This window comes from Trachurus japonicus, chromosome 1, assembly GCF_045865225.1.
Source record: "Trachurus japonicus isolate A0001 chromosome 1, Traja_1.0".
NCBI lineage: Eukaryota > Metazoa > Chordata > Actinopteri > Carangiformes > Carangidae > Trachurus > Trachurus japonicus.
The window spans coordinates 22,083,925-22,101,824 of record NC_140907.1 but is presented as its reverse complement, the minus strand read 5'-3'; the positions used below and the strand labels follow the sequence as shown (position 1 = coordinate 22,101,824).

The window sequence follows — 17,900 nt, the reverse complement described above, 5'->3', positions numbered from 1 at the left end:
TTGACCAAGCTATTTACTATTTACACGCTGTGATAGTTTCCAAAGGGGGTGCTTCTTGGAGTCTCTGGTCTGTCCAGGATGAATTTCTCCCAAGGGAGACAAGACAAACTAACTAACGAATTAACTATGCAGAGTGCCCAAACCCTTTTCTGTCATTTTGTAAATGTAAAAGATGAATAAATAAATATATATTGTTTAAACTGTAAAGGGAATGTGTCATCTGTAACTTTATGCCTTTTGGAGATCATTTCATCTCCCACTTTTTTCACCGTTACAGTAACATAAACTTTGTATGGCACATTACATTTTACATTGTACTCTGGTACGGTAGGTGGCGCTCATGCACCTAAAAGTAAGTATTGCAAGCAGAAGAAAAAGAGGGGCGGAGCCAGCCTGCATCAACCAATCCTGCTTCATATCGTTAGTAACCCGGCAGAAACAAAAATACCAGCTGCTTGCTAATATAATACATCCATGGCTGCTTGGCTGTGAAGTTTTTAAAGAAAAGTATTCGGGCTTGTTGTATCATCTAATCTCGACTTCATCTGTTTCGCGAACATAGAGGTTTGTATCTTTGTATCCTTTTTACATACCTAGCCTAACGGTAGCTCATGTTTTGACCGACACGTTAACAATGGAAATAGACGTCTAGGTTGACGCCTCTGCTCTTGTTCACAGTTGAAGATGCTGCCTACTGGAGACGTCCAAGGTTGTCTTCGCAAACTGGAAAGTCTCCTGCGGGTGATTAAGTATCCAGGATGTGTCGACTATAACGGGTAGGCCACTTACAACTACCAGTAAGACTTACTGTAGGGACACAGAGGTAACAAAACGTACGCTCAGAAGCTGTAGTGAAACGAAGTCACTGCTGGGAAAGAACCAAGTTAAATTTTAACTAAGCTAGCATAAGACATAGATTGTGTATAAAAGAGGCATACGGTTACCAGAGTACAGTTTAGATCTATAAATTTCCATTCAAGTGTTTGTATAATTCATCCTGTTGTAAAAATGTAACACATCACAGATTGATAACCAAACATAACAGACTGCTATCATCGGTATTTTTTAACAGTGACTGAAAAGTGTTATATTTCCTAATCAGTCTCAGTCTTGTGTGTTGTTGTTTGTTTCTCCACTAGTTTGTCCAAAGGAGATCCTTCAGCTTTTCTCCCAATAGTGAGTTTCACCCTCACCTCCTTCTCTCCTCCTTTTACTGAGCAACTAATGGCAGCTGGGCTGGAGCTGACTGGCAAAACTGACCTCCGTTTCACTGATGCTCTTTATAAGGTACAATAACACTGTAGGCACATTCATTATTCTTGTTTATTATTCAGCACTGCAAAATGCAGTCAGTTGACTTGTCCACATTTGCCCTCTTCCTCTATGACGCTCTGTGATTATTACCCTACCAATGCATAATGGATTTTTACTTTATTTTCACTACAATTAATCTTCTTTGCCTGTAATGGACCATTAAATTGCAAATGCGTGTGTTTTGCATGTGTAGGTACTGCGGGATATCTTCCACTATAAGCCCATACTGACCAAGCAGCAGTTTCTCCAGTGGGGTTTTTCCCAAAGGAAAATCTCTGTCATCTGTGACATCATTAACTTGGTCTTGCAGAGACACAAACAACTGAAAAAGGTACAGCAGCTTTGAATGGTTTACATTTCTGTACATTTGTGTCTATGCAACATTTCTAACTTTCATTATACAACATAAAACTCATTTAACTACTCCATGATCAGTACCATTTGGGGAAACCAAAGTAGTGTGGTATATTGAGTGGTCCCTAACCTGGACCTAGTTAAACAAATCCAAAGACAAAATCTGAGCCACGGTGTTACACCTGGCCTAGAGGGAATATGAGCTTAGCATAGAAATCAATCCCTTCTTTCACCGCTCCCAAGGTGGACCAACACAAGATCAGTGCAAAGTTATTAACGCAAGAAGAGGACCGAAGCAGATCTGGCCTCGCCACACACTCGTTTGGACCACACCACACGGAACAAGTGGAGCTGGGGTTTCAGGTGAGCCCTGTATGCTTATTTATTTGAATCGGCTTCCAAGACATAATTTACTTCCAGGTAGCTCTAAGTTAACCACTTTCCTCATGACCTGCTGCTTCTATAAAATGTACATGATTTCTCAGTTTTTAGAGATTCTTTCTTTTTTTTTCTTTTAACCTTCTGCAGGTTTCCACTCAGTTTTGTACCATTTCAAGTGTATTAACTGAATTTGACATGTTCATATAAAAAAAAAAACACAGACATAAATATTCAACTGTATATTGAAGGTTGACCAACCCGAGCTCAGCACAAGGCCATTAATACAAAAAGAGGACCTGAGCAGGACTGGCCCTGCCACAAAGTCAATTGGGCAGCATTTCAGAGAGCATGTGGAGCAGGAGTTTCAGGTGAGCTCTGAACACTTTTCTTATTAACTCTCAACAAATCATCTGACCATTGACATCAATGAAGTATGGATGACACCTGAAATTAAACCAGTAGACAACAAACAGCAATTCTGTCAACCAGCAAATAATCTGCATTTGCATGTGTGTTGTAGGCCAGGGTCATAAGTCTGGCTCCGGCCTCACATAAGGATAATAGAGGAGAAGCTCATCTGAAACTGATTGATCCAGACATTGTAAGTATATTGTAAAATATCCACTATTAAAGATACACTGTGTAGTATTGATAACACATTAAGTGGAATAACAAACAGGAATAGATAGGCTACCAGTATAATGTGATGTAATGTAACTGTCCTTTGTGTCCCTCTGTGTTTCAGTTGTCAGGCGTGGTGGGAAGACTCTCTGCATTAGAAGCTCGAATAGAGAATCTTCTCTCTGGACTAGACAGGATTAAGATCTTGGAGAAACGCCTGGAGGAACTTGAGAGACGGAGAAACACAGACGAGGTTAATAAGACAATGTCTTCACATCAATACAACATGAAATTGTACCTGAACTGCTTTTATCAGTGCCACCTTTTACAATTACCAGACTCCATCCCAGAATGAAGGAGAAGTCATCACCATATCCAAAGAGAGCTGGGAAAATCTGATGAGCAGAGTCCTGCTACTAGAAACTAAACTGGAACTGAGCAATACAAAGGTAGTACAAATGTTGTGGCAGTTTAATTTATTTCCCATGCAGCATGCACAGTAGTCACTAACAGCCTGTTTTTAGGGTCCACATCACATCCGCCTAAGTCTGCACTTCTCTTTAACTTCACAGGTGGTCAACTTGTCACCATGACATTAGTGATAAGACAGCTTTCAGATTAATCCTTAACTACGAACATTTTCACATAAAAATGATAATTTGTGATGTGACTCTCGTTTCCGTGTCTTCTCTCTGTCTCAGATGAATGCCCCACCATCATCATCATCATCCACCACCTCGTGCTCCTCCACCTCCACGAGTGTCGCTTCAAAGGTGAGACTCGCTGTAACTGTGGATAAACAAATATCATCTTTACAAGCATTAGATCAGACAGTTCACTGAAACAAGACGTTCACAATATCTAAAGGGGGCAGAGTCAAAGGGCAGATCACCTTCCAGCTTCTTCCATTTGAAAATAGTGTTGTATTGGGTCAACGCCAGACCTTTCATGGCAGCAAAATGACCTTGTTATCTGTTATGATTTTTGTATTACTGTCTGTGAGACGGAAGAAAGATAAACAATGTCAGCTGGTACATACAGAATAATTTGACTGAAGTATGCAAAAGCTAGATAAGACACCAGCAAGCCATTTTACATGCATGTCTGATGCTTTCAGGCCTTTGGTTGGTGCAGCAGTAAGCCTCACCACAGTTCAAACTGTGTGACCATTTCTCATGAGCTAGAAACATATTTTCCTGTCTGTGTGGTTTCTTTGTACAGGAGGACATTAAGGACAGATTGGAGAGTATAACCAATATGTAAGTTTTTTTTTTTGTAGTTCTCCAGTAGTTTTTCAATTTTCCACATTCAGGTTACGAGATAAGTGTGCTCACCTGCAAACAAATACAAACTCTGGTTAATCCAAGTTTCAACTCGGTGTCAGACAGTTAACAATAATACAGCATTTTCGATTTCTCTCCAACAATGGATTTTTGTATTCACTGCCTTTGCTACTACATCCAGTCTGAGTTGTGATTGTTGTGACTGTCACCTTGAATCTTCATCATTGACTCTTGTGAATGTTATTTGATTTTACAGAGATATCTGCAGTGTAGCTACTACATATACTTCCTATAACTTTGTTTTGTTTTGTGGGTGCCAACAATTATGTGTTTGTCTGACCTTTTTAGGCTGAAGACGACCTCCAGTCTGTTAAAGAACACTGACTCCTCAACCACGCCCTGAAAATACATTATCATAAGTGATCACACTTCGATCTTGTCAAACTGTTGTGTCCTCTTGGCGCTGATAAACCCAATAAAACCTAATTATCACCCTATCTACCTGTGTGCTTGCTGCATAGCTCTTCAAACAAGCCACCTCTGTGTTTAGACAAGCTGAAAAATTCCTGAAGTGAATGAACTGTGAAGACGATCCTGAACTGTCAATGTGGGAATATACTGTATATTCTTGGATAAAGCACGGTATATTATTTCCACTTTGTTTGCCCTTTGACAATGAATTACTTTTATTCTTAGACCTGGGTCATATTAGACTATAAAGCAAAATTACAGTTTGCAAACGTAGTTGGAAAGTTGATCAAACATACAGGGGCCCTCCCTATCAGTTGTGTAAAGTTGCTCAGCACCCTTTTGTTCTGCACATGTGATCCAAGTTTCGCTACAGATTTCCTGCCTTCCATTGCCCCACATGCATGGGACCCAAAGAGGGTTGCTTGCTTGGAAATATTAACTGCTCTCTAACAAACTTTACTGTATTACAGTAAGAAATTAAGGTTTGATTCTGGATAATAGAGAAGCAGGAAGTTTGTCTTTGGAGTCAAAGTTAGGCCCAAGCCCCTATCAGTTCCCTGACATAAACAATATTGTCATGTCAATATTTCAATAATATTTATTAAAATAAAAACGTTGTGCATGGCATTTACAAAGATGTTAAGTGTATTGTCAAAGGCACGGATGACACAGGACACACCACATCCATTGCAAAACCTGGCCAAACAATGTGTTGCAAAATACAAAAAGAACCACGTCATTTTATATTTTAGAACATGTTAGTATTTTACTTTTTTCAAAACAACTTTTTCTAAAAAATAACAGTTTACTTATTGTATTTTACTGCCTCCTGTGTGAACTGGAAATGGTCTGCCTTTGAGTTGAGGGGTTAACTTTTTAGGGGGCTGGACCATAGACTGTAAAAGGGCTGGACTACCGTACATTTAGCGCGGGAAAAGTCTTCCTGGTTGATGACGTTGTGGCTCGAGGTGGGTGGGTGTCGCATTGAACACTGACTGAACCCTCAGAGCAAAGAAAAGCAGAAAAAACAACATTATTTGGAAAAGTATGGAAGAAAGTCAGCCACCGGTGAACGGACATCTGAACGGGTAAGTAGTTAGTTTCACCCCGGAGGAAGTAAAGACACAATGAGACACCGTGGAGACTGTCACGTCCTCTGTCCACATGCTGCTGTTTGTGGAGCTGAATCAGCTTACTTTCCCCCTCAGTGATTTAGTTTATCTGTGTTTATTCACCAGCCTGTGTCAAAAAACCGTCCAATGTCTCATCTGTTGGTTATTCATGAAGACAGGTGTCTCGACATACGTCTAGCTGGTTGTCTGTGTCGTTTTGAATCACATGGTGCGTTGTTATTATGTCCTTCTGGAAGAGGTTTCTTGACGCTCATGTCCTACTCCTACATTGAAAATGATAGCATCACTAGCGACTAGCATGCTCAGATATCAGTCATGATGTGTTATCTAAGGCTGTATATTGTAACCCTATTACAAGTTGCAACATCTAAATGTCCAAGACAGTAGTTTACACTATTTGGATTGGTATAGTTTCTTCTATAGTAATACCTCAGATGATTTATGATATTTATGTTACCTGTTTTGATATCCTGATCAGATGATGAGCAGGTTAAGTCTTAAAAAGTACAACATTTTCCCTTGAGAGGTTGTCAAGTAGCATAAAATAGAAATATTCAAGTAATACTTGAGTAAGAGTTTATTGTTGTTTGTGCCTCCAACATGTGACTCCACAAGATGAACAATGTTGTTTCTTGTATGTGCCAGGGTTTTTACCAAGTTAGAAGTCTCACTGTGCATGCTGCAGACACTGAGGTGAACCAAGATCAAGCAAAAACTTAGTTATAATGACCAGTATCTGCACACACCTCAAAGAACAATGACATTCACATAAAGCTTTCTCTCAAAAGATTACTCTGCCATATCTTGAAGTCATTGTGTTTGTGTTGTTGAGAATCTTTATTGCTGAGAAATGAGCTCCTCTTAAGAATTGATATTTTTGTCTTTTAGCTCAAAAACCTTTACTCTCTTTGTCTTTGTGCATTTCTCTAATAGCAGTGTGACCAGAAAGCGAGATGACTACCTGGAATGGCCGGACTACTTTATGGCTGTTGCCTTTCTGTCAGCCCAAAGGAGCAAAGACCCCAGCTCACAGGTGTGTGTGTGTTTTTTTTGCATGTGTATGCTGTAACAATTAGATACTTCATAGTAATGTCAAGTATAATTATAGCTGCTGCGCAGCAATGGGTCGGGTCCGGGCTAATTTTGGCAAATTTAGGTAGGCTAAATTCTGAGCACCAAACAGGAGAATAGGAAGACAGGACAGTTGACCTTATAATGTTCAATTTGCACCAGTTGAGGACTGAACCCACAACCTCTGGAACCGAAGACCATTGTCTATCGCACTGAGCTAATTGACAAATGGCATACAACAGTGGCTTCACAAATTGAGTAAGCCATTCACTGTTGTGCAGGCAGATTTGAAACCACAGTAAAAAGAAAAATCAGTTTTTGAGGTAAAATTCTGATATGTATTTGTCAAACATCTACTATGAGTCTAAGATGTTAGGAGCCTTCACACATGGTCCAGTCCAAGCTATTTGGATTTTTAAATTTAGAGGCTTGCTGTGATGCCACCATCAGTACAACTGTCTTGTGTTTCATGTTGAGGACATCTGACATTTTGATCTGTCATCATCATCATCATCACTCTTGCTGGGTCTCGAACTCACAATCTCTGACACCAAGAACCAGCTCTTAACTCGCTGAGCTAATTGGCTGGTAGTGAGACCTGCTGTGTAGCTTCATTTATCCACTCAGGTGAGCCAGTGCCCGGGCAGCTGTTGTGATGAAATGGTCAAAATTCAGTTATCTAAACAAAAATCTGATAAAACATAAATTGCATCTTGACAGCATGGAAATGTTGGTGATTTGTTTTTAATGATAAGTGTTTTGCTTCATAAGAGAAAATATGATGTTTAAAAATTCCACTCTCACATTGGCTGCAGTTGTTCCCATGAGAGCAGAATTCAAAATGTTCTCAAAAATTCAGTTTTTGAGATAAAATTCTGATATTTGCCAAACTTCATCAACCATGACTCCAGAATATTGTCATTTTTTTCAGGAAGATTGAAAATGTATTTATCAAGAATTTGATGGTATACGTTTACAGTACTGTTTACAGTCAAACGTTTTCATGCACTGTAGGCTCAATTTTTGCTTAATCAAAAATCCGAGAAATAAGTTTTGTGGAGGACGGTCTGGAGATGCTCTGTAGCAAGTTTGGTGACAATTGAGCAAAAATTGTGGGAGGAGATACATTTTAAAAGTTTTACAGTTATTGAAAAAAACAGAGTGATGGACTTCATAATTTGTAATGAGTTTAAGTGGACAAAAGTTTCAGCAGTATTGAGGCTACATTGTGGTGAAGTTTCAAAACTGTAGCATCTACCGTTGGTTTGGTAGGAATTTTTAAAGTTTTTAAATTTAAACGCTTATTGTGCCCCCCCTAGGAGGGGGGGGCACATGTCCTTGGAGTTGAGTGAATCTGGCATGGGACTGGACCTTTGTGCAAAGTTTGGTGAGTTTTCACCCATGGGAAGTATGACTTCCTTGGAAGAAGAAGAAGAAGAAGAGGAAGAAGAAGAAAGAATTCCTAGGAATACAATAGGTTCCCGGCAGCTTAGCTGCCCGGACCCTAATAAGTAAGGAAGCTGGTGTGCCTTTCTGACAAGACCCCAGTGAAATAAAGGATAGTATAATAATTTTCCCTGAAGGTCCTCTAAGACACTCATTACTTACGTTGTTTAAGATGCCTGAAGTTTTGTCAGGTTTTTCCGGGTCCCCTTCAGGAGATTGCATTCTGCCATAAATCTAAACACTACTCTCCTGCTGTTGTTTCATTAGTTGAAAGTCTAGAAATTCTCTAAACCCCCGAAAGGCTTCTTTCTCTCAAATGGTTGTGAGTGTTTCCCATGGATAATCCAGAATAATCCCTCCACCTCACAGCTGTGTCCTATCAAGACGCTGATTATACAACTAGATTATTGCACAGGTGTGCTGTTGTTGGTATGTCACAATTAAGGTATTTTTTGTGTAAATTAATTTTGAATCTGCAATTAGATCCTCATGGTTGTATGCCACTGCTACTCAGACTAGTTTCAGGTTACATCTGTTTATCCACAGTTATGAAAGAAAGATGAACCATTTGTTTGAAACTTTGTCATTATGAATATGAGAAGTCTGCTCCAAGATGTATTCTGAGGCCAATTATGATGTGACCTTTGACCACCATCAGTTTGAGTCTAAGTAACATTTATTTAGACACATCCCTTTGAGTGGTTCTGGAGATATTGACATCACAAGGTCCAACCCTTGACCTTTGACCCTCAATCTGTTCAGTATAACGTCCTTGAATGTTTGTGCCAAATTTGAAGTGGTTTTGTTGAATGGGACAGATGTACGTGGAAAAATTAACGTTCCAAGGAGACAAAATTAGAAGATACTTTTAGAGCAACTGTGGTCCTTCAATCTTGAACCAAGCACCAACTCGGGCATTTTTCACTATTATGTAGCTTGCAGAATGCATTGATATGAATTAAAGATCCCAGAGCAAGCAGAATGAGTGAACCTTTAGTGTGTGTATTAGAAGTAATCAGGCTGTTGTTTTCTCACACGCTGTGGCTCCCGTGTCTCTCTGCAGGTTGGGGCTTGTATCGTGAACCAGGAGAATAAGATAGTTGGTATTGGTTACAACGGTATGCCGAATGGATGTAATGACGACCTGCTGCCATGGTCGCGTTCTGCTGATGACAGACTTGACACTAAATACCCATATGGTGAGAATGCATATGCGCACACACTCTTGTCATTTTGCTTCATTCTGGTTTAATTTTTTTTTTTTCAGGAATGAAATGCTTTGGAAAAAATGTGAACGTACAACAAAATACATTTGTGTGCAGAAAAGAGTTGGTTATGCACAACGATGCCAAGTTCTTCATGTCTGAACTGTGGCCTGTAGAGGGTGCTGCAGGATAAAAGATGAGAATGAGAATGATGATAATGATTCTTTCTTTCTTTCTTTTTCTCACTTTTTTATTATCAATAATTGAATAGAAATCAGTCTAGTCATAAAATATTTCTACATAATTTGCACTTAAACAAGACAAAAACATTAAAGGCCATATAGCAACCCTTTGTTTCTGCAGTATTTTACGAAGCCCAACATTAATGTGAACTAAAAAGACAATTTACTGATGAGTTTGCTTTTTCCTCAGTGTCACTACGAGCGTGATTAAGATGTAACAGTTCCCTGAGTGTGGTGCTACAATGTCTGGAGGAAGGCTATAAAAATTATTATAAGGGAAATCCACTGATTTTTATACATCAAAAACTCCTTATGGGTTTTTGGGGAGTGCTATGCATGTGTGAAAAGTTCTTTAAAGTCTTTGTGACTCCAGAGGGAGACGTCTGATGAATGTCTCATGTGACATCACTTGAGGTAAAGTCTGTTGGGCTTGAAGACTACAGTTTTGAAAATAGAAAAAGTTAGTTATCAGAGTTGGCAAGATGTTAGCTCAGCAGACTTCTAACCCATTTTTCAGCTCTGGTTAAAATCTTTCTTTAAATGGCAAGGAAATTAGCTTCAAGTGCTTTACTATCTCATCTAAATTAGCAAAGGAAATACTGCAGCTGGAAATAAATTGACATCATTGATTAATTCATATATTTAAGTTAAGGATTAGAATTTCACTTAAACTTAGACTATGGAGCTGCCACCTCTTTCATAAGTTTCTGTAGTCCATAATAACACATGTTTGTACGTACTGTATAATATAATTTGTGATTCATTGATCATTTCCTCTTATTTCAATGGCTCATCTTTTTTCTTTTTGCTACATTTTTTTCTTTTTGTCACATTTCAATGTGTGAAGCCTGTGTGTGTTTTTTTGATTAAGAAAGGATAAATGCTTTATATATAAAGTGAGTTTAAAATCAAATCCTAGTGTAAGTGCAGTCAGATTCTCTCTGTGCCGCGGTGTCCTTTGAATTCTCCGTCACATTTTCCTCGACCTTGTGACATTTGACATCAAGGGAAAGAAAAGAAAAAGCGGAGAGGAGAGAGATTATTTAGATTAACCCACCACAACCTTGGTCTCTGTTTGAGGCTAGTGACGCAAAGCCGCATTATCTGTTGATAGCACACAGGAATGAAAAAAACATTGATCCATTTTGATTTAAAAACTCAAAGACACATGTATGGTAGATCCAGACAATAAAGTGATTTCACAGATGTTTGTGTTTGAACAGTCCTGCACTCGACTTGAGTGTTGAAGTTCAAAAATAAAACAAAAACACAGGCCGTGTCTTGTACTGACTGGCTTCCTGTCTCAATACTGTCTCACAGTGTGTCATGCAGAGCTGAATGCCATTATGAACAAGAACAGTGCTGATGTGAAAGGCTGCACCATGTATGTGGCCTTGTTCCCTTGCAACGAGTGTGCCAAGCTCATCATCCAGGCAGGTGGGTGTTGACCACACACACACACACACACACACGGACACCACTTTGAGATATTGATTTTTTGGAATGTCAATAGTGTTTTTTCTTTTATTAATGAAGCTTTAAACGCCTACTGCTTAAAAACTTTAAATGTTATCTGTTTTTCAAAATTTTGTGCTGACGTGCAGTGTCTCTTAGATTCAAAATATTGTGATTGTGATTAATATTTAAATACCTCTGATAACAGATTTTGCAACCGAATAGACTTGTGTAGGTAATTTCCATCATAGTGAAAAGAAAAGCACTGAGCCATGAGATCTATCAGAGCTTCCTGCTTGGAAGCAGAAATACAAAGACTCAAGACTGGACGATGATAAGAAACGTTTGTTTGCTTGGGAAGGATGTGAGTGAGAAATATCGTCTTGTTTACAAAGCAAGACAATTTGCAGCACGGAAACTTCCCCATTTAAAATCAACTTTAAAACAGCATTGTTCTCATCAATGCCTCTGCACTCATACCTCAAACCAGGCTACATTTGAATGAAGTGAAATGGCATTGAACTCAGTGAATGAGTTTAAACTAATGCTTCTTTGCTATGTTCAACTCACCCAACTTGATCTCCCCACAGCAGTAGTCTGCAGAATCCACTTCAGACAGGCAGGCTCTGTTTTCTCACATCAGGCTCAAATGTGGAATGAAAGCTCCCACTCCCGTGTTGAGCAGTGTGGACACAGAGGGAATTTATGCAGCAGATGTGCAATTAATGTTTGGAGAGTTCCACACTAACCAGCACATGTTAAGTTGAACTCATGTTAATGGTATTTGTTTTCTGACTTTAGTATATAACGGTTTATTTTGATGAATAATCAAGCAATCAGGTGTGTTTGTTATCCTCAGTGCTGGAAAGGCGAGTTGCCTTTGATCTTTTCCTGTGCCTGTGAGCACGACAAACAAAATCAAAATCATTCACCTTCACTCTGTTGGGATGTCAACACAAATCTCTAAATCTGGTTAAGCTGGGCTACTGAGCACTCCTGGTCCTCTCCCAAGGAAGAGTGATGGAGACCGCTCTGCTCTCGGGAACCTGAAATACAGCCAAAATAGTTTTTGTAGCCTTCCCCAGATTGCAGCCTTGGTAGAGTCCTGTCACTGAGCTCTGCGGGCAGTTTCCTTCCACCTCATGGCTTGTGTTTTTTTTTTGTCTGATATCATCTGCTGCGGCGCCTCGGGTAGACTGGTGTGCCTCTTTCCAAATCACGCCCAACTGAATTTATCACAGGTGGACTCGAATCAAGGTGTAGAAACCTCTCGAGAGATGTTCAGGAGATTTCAAATGTCATAGCAAAGGGTCCAAAGAGGAGTCGGTGAGATATTTTGAGTTAATTCCCTTGTCCTCATGGAGTACTGAGTTGAGAATGGAAAAGGCTTTTCTTGTAATTTGGTTGCACTATAACAATGTGAAGAAGGGCATGACTTAATACTTTCTGAAAGCACTGCGTACAGTATATATTGGCCATCAATATCAGAATGAACAGGCAGCTGTAACAAAGATGGGGATGGATTGGAAATTGGACATGGCAGCAGGGACATGAGACAAAAAAATCAGCTTCTCCTTCTACTTCATCTTTTATTATGTTTATGTTTTTCCACGGGTCAGAAGACCTGGTTACACAGAGTTAGATCTGTCCATTACTTAGATATAACAAATAGTGACATTCATATTCTGTTCCACTCTTTTGTCTATTTTAAACCAGACTGTGGCACAATAAATTCTAGGTAAATTAAGAGTTTGTTTTGTTTTCAAAATGAAAAAGACCAACAAAGGAACTTAATCTGGCCTGTAGCTCTGTGTATACTCCAATAGAAAATCATTGTTGACTGGAAGAAGCTTTACAATTCAGTGAAGAGTATAACAAAACAACAACAACAAAAAAACTCTTACCCTTGTAATTGCTCTCTCTAATGATTATTTGCTTTAGTGCAGGTTTTACTTGGTCTTGGGTCTGACTTGTCTGATCTCTATGTTAGTCAGTGATTTTTGCAGCCTGATTTGTATTACACCAACAACATAAAACTGCAGACCAGTCTAAAATACGTTTGTGAAAAATGTAAAAAAACAAAAAAAAACATAACTGTCTTTATTTTTGTATTCTTACCCTCTGTGTCCCTTCATTATCCCTCTCTCTGTCCAGGTCTTAAGGAAGTCATCTTTCTTTCTGACAAGTACCATGACACACCAGAGATGACCGCCTCCAGGAGGCTGCTCAGCATGGCAGGCATACAGTTCAGGTGAGTAACAGGTTTTCTCTGATACACAAAAAAGTGTGTCACTATTGTTGTCTGAAAAGGAAAATTGCAGCTAATTTTGAAGAAAAACTGTAAATACTTCGTAGCATGGTACATCAGGAAGTCTCTGAACTGGCAAACAGATAAAATAATGCAATTTGTTATTAAAGAGTGTGGTACAATATTAGTTTTATCTCAATTATCTTGTTTTCGTTATCATAGGAAGCCCAAATTGTGACTGAAAATAAAATAAGGTTAATCACCCACCAGTCACAACATCCTTGGCCTTTTTTTCTCTTTAGATTTCATCTAATTAAAGAGATTAAGGAATGAGCTTTTAAGCACTTGAATCTGCAGTAGGAGGATTTTATCTCTGTTCAAGATCTCTCAGCAGAAAGCATCCATCCTAATAGGGAGTGTGCCTCTGGGCCTCACACTGAAACACTGGTGTCAGGTGTAGGTCTTGTCGAGGAGGCGCCTTTTACTCTTCAGTGTGCTCTGGTTCAGTCATGACATCACTTATTTTCTCACATGTATGTATCAGACCGGCAAAGCATTTGAGAATCAGTTAATTGAAAGCAGTGCTTTAATGATGTGATTAGTAACGTTAAATACAGTCAAACATTGCTCCTGCCTGCGTCTATAGTGTTGAAAAAAACGGATCTTTGCAGTGCAGACAAGTTTTATTCCTCTGTCGCTGTTCACTCTTGGCAAATTAAAGACACACTTCCCCTTGAACTCTGTAAAAACTCTGTCATGTCTGGAATCTCACATGGGGTGATGGCGATGCCAAGGATTCACAAAAAGAATGGCATTTTAATATAGTGTGCAGGCTAAATATATTTTTTAATTTAAGTGGATTTACTGTGAGACGCTGACATCAGTGTCCCCTTTTCTCTTCACGCTGGTCATAAATCAGGCTTCACCTGCTAAATAAGTTTTAAGTCTACCAGTGGATCCATGTCAGAGGGTTTGTTATATTTCCCATATTTCAGCTTTCAGACATACTCGCATCTAGCAGACACAGAGCAACGGCAGCTTTTATTTGAGGTCATGATTCTGCTGAACACCTGAAGAATGATGATCCTCTGCTTTCAGCTCTGTTTTTGTGTCTGCCTCCTCCTCAGCTGCTAAATGCTCTGCTCTGTTCTCAAGAGATGTTGATGATGGGAGATGTTTTCCTGTGGGTTTATCACATTACACATGGTCATTGTAATCAATTACATCATGTAAATACAGTTATTAGTGCAGCATTAGCACTAGTTAGTAGCTACACCTTGGCTAATAATTCTCCTTGTGCTGCTCTTTGCTGGTCACGGCATGCACTTCACCATCTCACAATACAATACACAATATACGGTACATCCTTCCTGGGTAAATAAGGTTAAATAAATAAATAAATACACCATTGCTTCTGCACAGTTGGGTGTGTCCAGCTGTGTTGATGGGCGTGGTCAAATGATCAGCCTTTTAACGCACAGAGCTGTGCTAACTGTATGCAGACTCCAGGCTCCAGACTAACTTTTTTTTACTAACTTAAAATTTTAGGAAGGAGCACAAGTAGAAAAGTTAGGGGCATAAATCGACTTGCAAAGCAAATATTCACATTTCCTTTTCTTTCATGATCCTCACACACATGGGAAAAAATTACATACTTGCACTGTCTCAAAATTAAGGGGCAAAATGCCCCCATTTAGGGGCAGTCTGGAGCCCTGTGTGTGAGTACTGTAAGTCAGATGAAGTAAACATTTAGTTGCACCCACGGGCACCATGGGTAATCGATGGATCAAGGGCTCGGGTAGTAAAACTGAGCACTGATTAATAGTTGATGGGTGGTGGAGTGATACATCATTAATGAGGATCGTATTAATAACACTTTCTAAAACAGCCAGGCCAACAAACAACAATGAGTCCACACAGTGAACAGGGGTTACAGGGTTGGAGATGGGACTACAGCAGGCAGCATACATCTACATCCAGCTAGACTTGTTTCATAATTTTTGTAAAATTTGGACACAGCCTGTTCAGTATCAATACACTCTGTAAAAACTGATGTTAAATTGGCTAAATAAAAAACAACAACTAATCTTTCATTTGTGATTTTTTATTTTTATTTTGAATTATTCTTTCCTCTTAGTCTTGCTCCCTGTCAGTCACTCACACATGCACACACACACACACCCACACACTATTGACAACTTGGCCGAATCTTGTGAAAAGGTATCAAGAGACAGATGAAAGTGTCACTTGAAAAGACAATGAAAAGGTGACTTTCGTCCTCGTCCCTCATGTTTTTATTTTGTGTGGTGTTATTTTCCTGTGTGTCTTCATACCTGCGCGTTCCTGGCTCATGTGTGTGGTGTTGTTGTTTTTCCCCCCCTCTGTGTTTTTGCAGGCAGTTCAAGCCCAAGAAGGCTGAGATTGTCATTGATTTTAATTCCATTAACCATCCTGGAATGCTGAACAGCGCAACCAAGTGAAAATGCAAACGGCTCACCTTGGGGAGCCGCTGAACGAAGCGGGGAGGCAGACGAAGACTGACGAGATTGAAAGGGACTTTGATGCCTCTTTTCTGTATGTCTTCCTGCCCCCTGCTTTGTCCAAAGGAAAACTCAAGGATACCTCGACTTTGACGCCTTTTGATATTTTGATTTAAGGGGATATTCAAGATAGTTTAATCTGAGGCTTCACCCTTTTTGGCTGACTGCAGTAGAAGGTCTTTCTATGTGGCTTGCAGAGTTTTTATTTTTTTTATTTTTTCTTTCTTTTAAAATTTCCTCTGGGTTTAGGAATACACAAGAACTTTGAACACGCTATCTTGAGCGTTTGATTTTAAACTCTTTTGTGTTGTCAATCAGATCTTCTCATGGCAGTCTGCACAGGGGAAAACCTGAAATCTGTTTTTCCTCCTTCAAACACGGCTCCAAATTAATACAGAGTGTCTTAATATTCAGTTCATTTGACCTTCCACATTCACAGTGGATGCTGCCCAATAAGTCACGCCTGTTCTGTTGAAACCCCAGAGCTGTTGTTTTACCTCTTAGCGGCTTAGTGTTAACAATTAGTTTCAGGGGCATAGATTGTGTTTGTACGCAAATATTTTACAAGTAGTTGGTAAAAAAAAAAAAAAAAAGACGAGTTGCAAATAATCCAACCCTGCTGCAAATTTTACTTCTACAGATTGTGAATTTCTTTTTAATGCTGATTGGTTATTTATACAGGTGGTTTATTTGTTTCTGAGTGGAATATGTATGTTGTTACAACTATTGATAATGCCGTAGATTGCAGCATTCATGCCAGAGTTGGTAATAGGTCAGGTGGCTGGAGTTACTGTGGCCAGTCCCAGAGAGGAGGGGGTTTATCCCAGTACGCCCAATGGCCATTCCGAGTATGGCTGTTCTTTTAAAGGGGATGATGTGCTCGTTGGCTGCGCCTCATCAGCCATTACACGTAGGTTTCCAACTGAGCCACCCCCAGTTCGGCCCTGTTGGCTCAGAATACCGTGGCCAAAACGTATTGAAATGTGTCTTGATAGTAATATATTATGGATATGACTGTAATATGTGATCAATCAAAAAGTAAGGATGTTTAAGAATGTTTTAGAGTCAGCAGGTTCTTTTTTTTTTTTTAGTTATCACTGGAAACACTTTATCTTAGATTTCTTCCATGGAACAAAACATGTTCATGTCTGTGGATGATTGTACCATGTTTTCCAAGATGACCTTCCGTTAGGCTGAAAACTGTTTCTTTTCGCTGTTAGATGGTCTAATATGCTGTTATGCCAAATATATGAACCCTAATCATTTGTCCATAACATGTCGGTGTATGGGATGCATGCAGGTACAGTTGCTTCAGAATGTAGCGCTCATCATTAATCAATATACACTCAATAAACCGTGATGACAAAGTAGAAACATGTTTGTTTTTTTTGAATTTTTGAAATGGTTTTTGTAAATGCAACATTTCAGTTTTTAATAAAAATGAAAAGCTGATGTTGTGTAAAACAGAGTTAAGAGCCATAATTCAGTTTGTACAAGCTCATTTACAGCAGTTACAGCCTCCAGTCTTCTTGGGTAAGTTGTGTGAACCGGATCTGGGTGGTTTGTCTCATTGTCCCTGAGCCACATCCATCAGATTGCATCTGTGAGCAGCCATCTGTCTCCACAGATGTTCTCTGGGCTTTAGGTAGTCGGACCACTTTAAGGACAGTCAGAGTTTTTTCAAAGCCACTACACTGTTGTCTTCGCCATATGCTTTGGGTCGTTGTCATGCTGAAAGGTTAACTGTCACACCTGTCTCAGGTCTTGTGCACTCTGGAGAACGTTGCCTTCAAGGACCTCTGTGTGTTTGACCTCCTTCATTCTTCCCTGTGCTCTGACCTGTTGCCTCTGCCGCCACCACGCCTCACCATGGAGACGTTCACTCGACTGCCTGGAGTCTTCCCAAAAGAGCTAAGTTTTAGACCAGAGAATATTTTTCTTCAGGCTCTCAGAGTATGTTTAATGTTTTTTGGCAACATGAAAACGAGCGGTTGTGTTCCTTTTACTCCACTGGCTTCCTTCTAGCCGACCAGACTCATGGAGGGCTCTGGGCTTTGGAGAAGAGATGGACAATTAGAAGAGTCTGTCCTTTCTTCTTTGGCTCCAAAAACCTCAGGTGTCCTTGTGTTTGAGATG

General features: G+C 39.6%; 2 protein-coding genes across 3 annotated transcripts; both read left to right on the top strand.

The window, feature by feature from the left end:
* The first annotated feature begins 400 nt into the window (after positions 1–400).
* cep44 (centrosomal protein 44) lies at positions 401–4,424 on the top strand. The gene is made up of 12 exons (XM_085789230.1): positions 401–564; positions 679–776; positions 1,140–1,287; positions 1,508–1,645; positions 1,912–2,031; positions 2,298–2,417; positions 2,570–2,650; positions 2,795–2,923; positions 3,021–3,119; positions 3,372–3,443; positions 3,892–3,929; positions 4,302–4,424. Exons 2-12 carry the CDS (start codon positions 685–687, stop codon positions 4,354–4,356), a joined length of 1,092 nt encoding a protein of 363 aa, XP_085645356.1. The 5' UTR covers positions 401–564; positions 679–684; the 3' UTR covers positions 4,357–4,424.
* Positions 4,425–5,387: 963 nt separating this feature from the next.
* On the top strand, positions 5,388–15,967 carry dctd (dCMP deaminase). Of its 2 annotated transcripts, none has more exons than XM_085780288.1 (6): positions 5,388–5,512; positions 6,491–6,590; positions 9,138–9,273; positions 10,842–10,958; positions 13,131–13,227; positions 15,620–15,967. In XM_085780288.1, the coding sequence occupies exons 1-6, from the start codon at positions 5,472–5,474 to the stop codon at positions 15,702–15,704; spliced, it is 576 nt and encodes a 191-aa protein (XP_085636414.1). In that variant the 5' UTR covers positions 5,388–5,471; the 3' UTR covers positions 15,705–15,967. The 2 variants fall into 2 exon arrangements, with proteins under 2 accessions (XP_085636414.1, XP_085636420.1); XM_085780294.1 differs by having other exon boundaries at positions 5,403–5,512; positions 6,494–6,590.
* The last annotated feature ends 1,933 nt before the right edge of the window (positions 15,968–17,900 follow it).

Coding starts and splice junctions, on each gene's coding strand:
- cep44 (XM_085789230.1), top strand. CDS start 685: ATGCTGCCTACTGGAGACGTCCAAGGTTGTCTTCGCAAACTGGAAAGT. Junction 2,418..2,569: donor ATGTGGAGCAGGAGTTTCAG/GTGAGCTCTGAA, acceptor TGTGTGTTGTAG/GCCAGGGTCATAAGTCTGGC. Junction 3,120..3,371: donor TGGAACTGAGCAATACAAAG/GTAGTACAAATG, acceptor TCTCTGTCTCAG/ATGAATGCCCCACCATCATC.
- dctd (XM_085780288.1), top strand. CDS start 5,472: ATGGAAGAAAGTCAGCCACCGGTGAACGGACATCTGAACGG. Junction 6,591..9,137: donor GCAAAGACCCCAGCTCACAG/GTGTGTGTGTGT, acceptor GTCTCTCTGCAG/GTTGGGGCTTGTATCGTGAA. Junction 10,959..13,130: donor CAAGCTCATCATCCAGGCAG/GTGGGTGTTGAC, acceptor CTCTCTGTCCAG/GTCTTAAGGAAGTCATCTTT.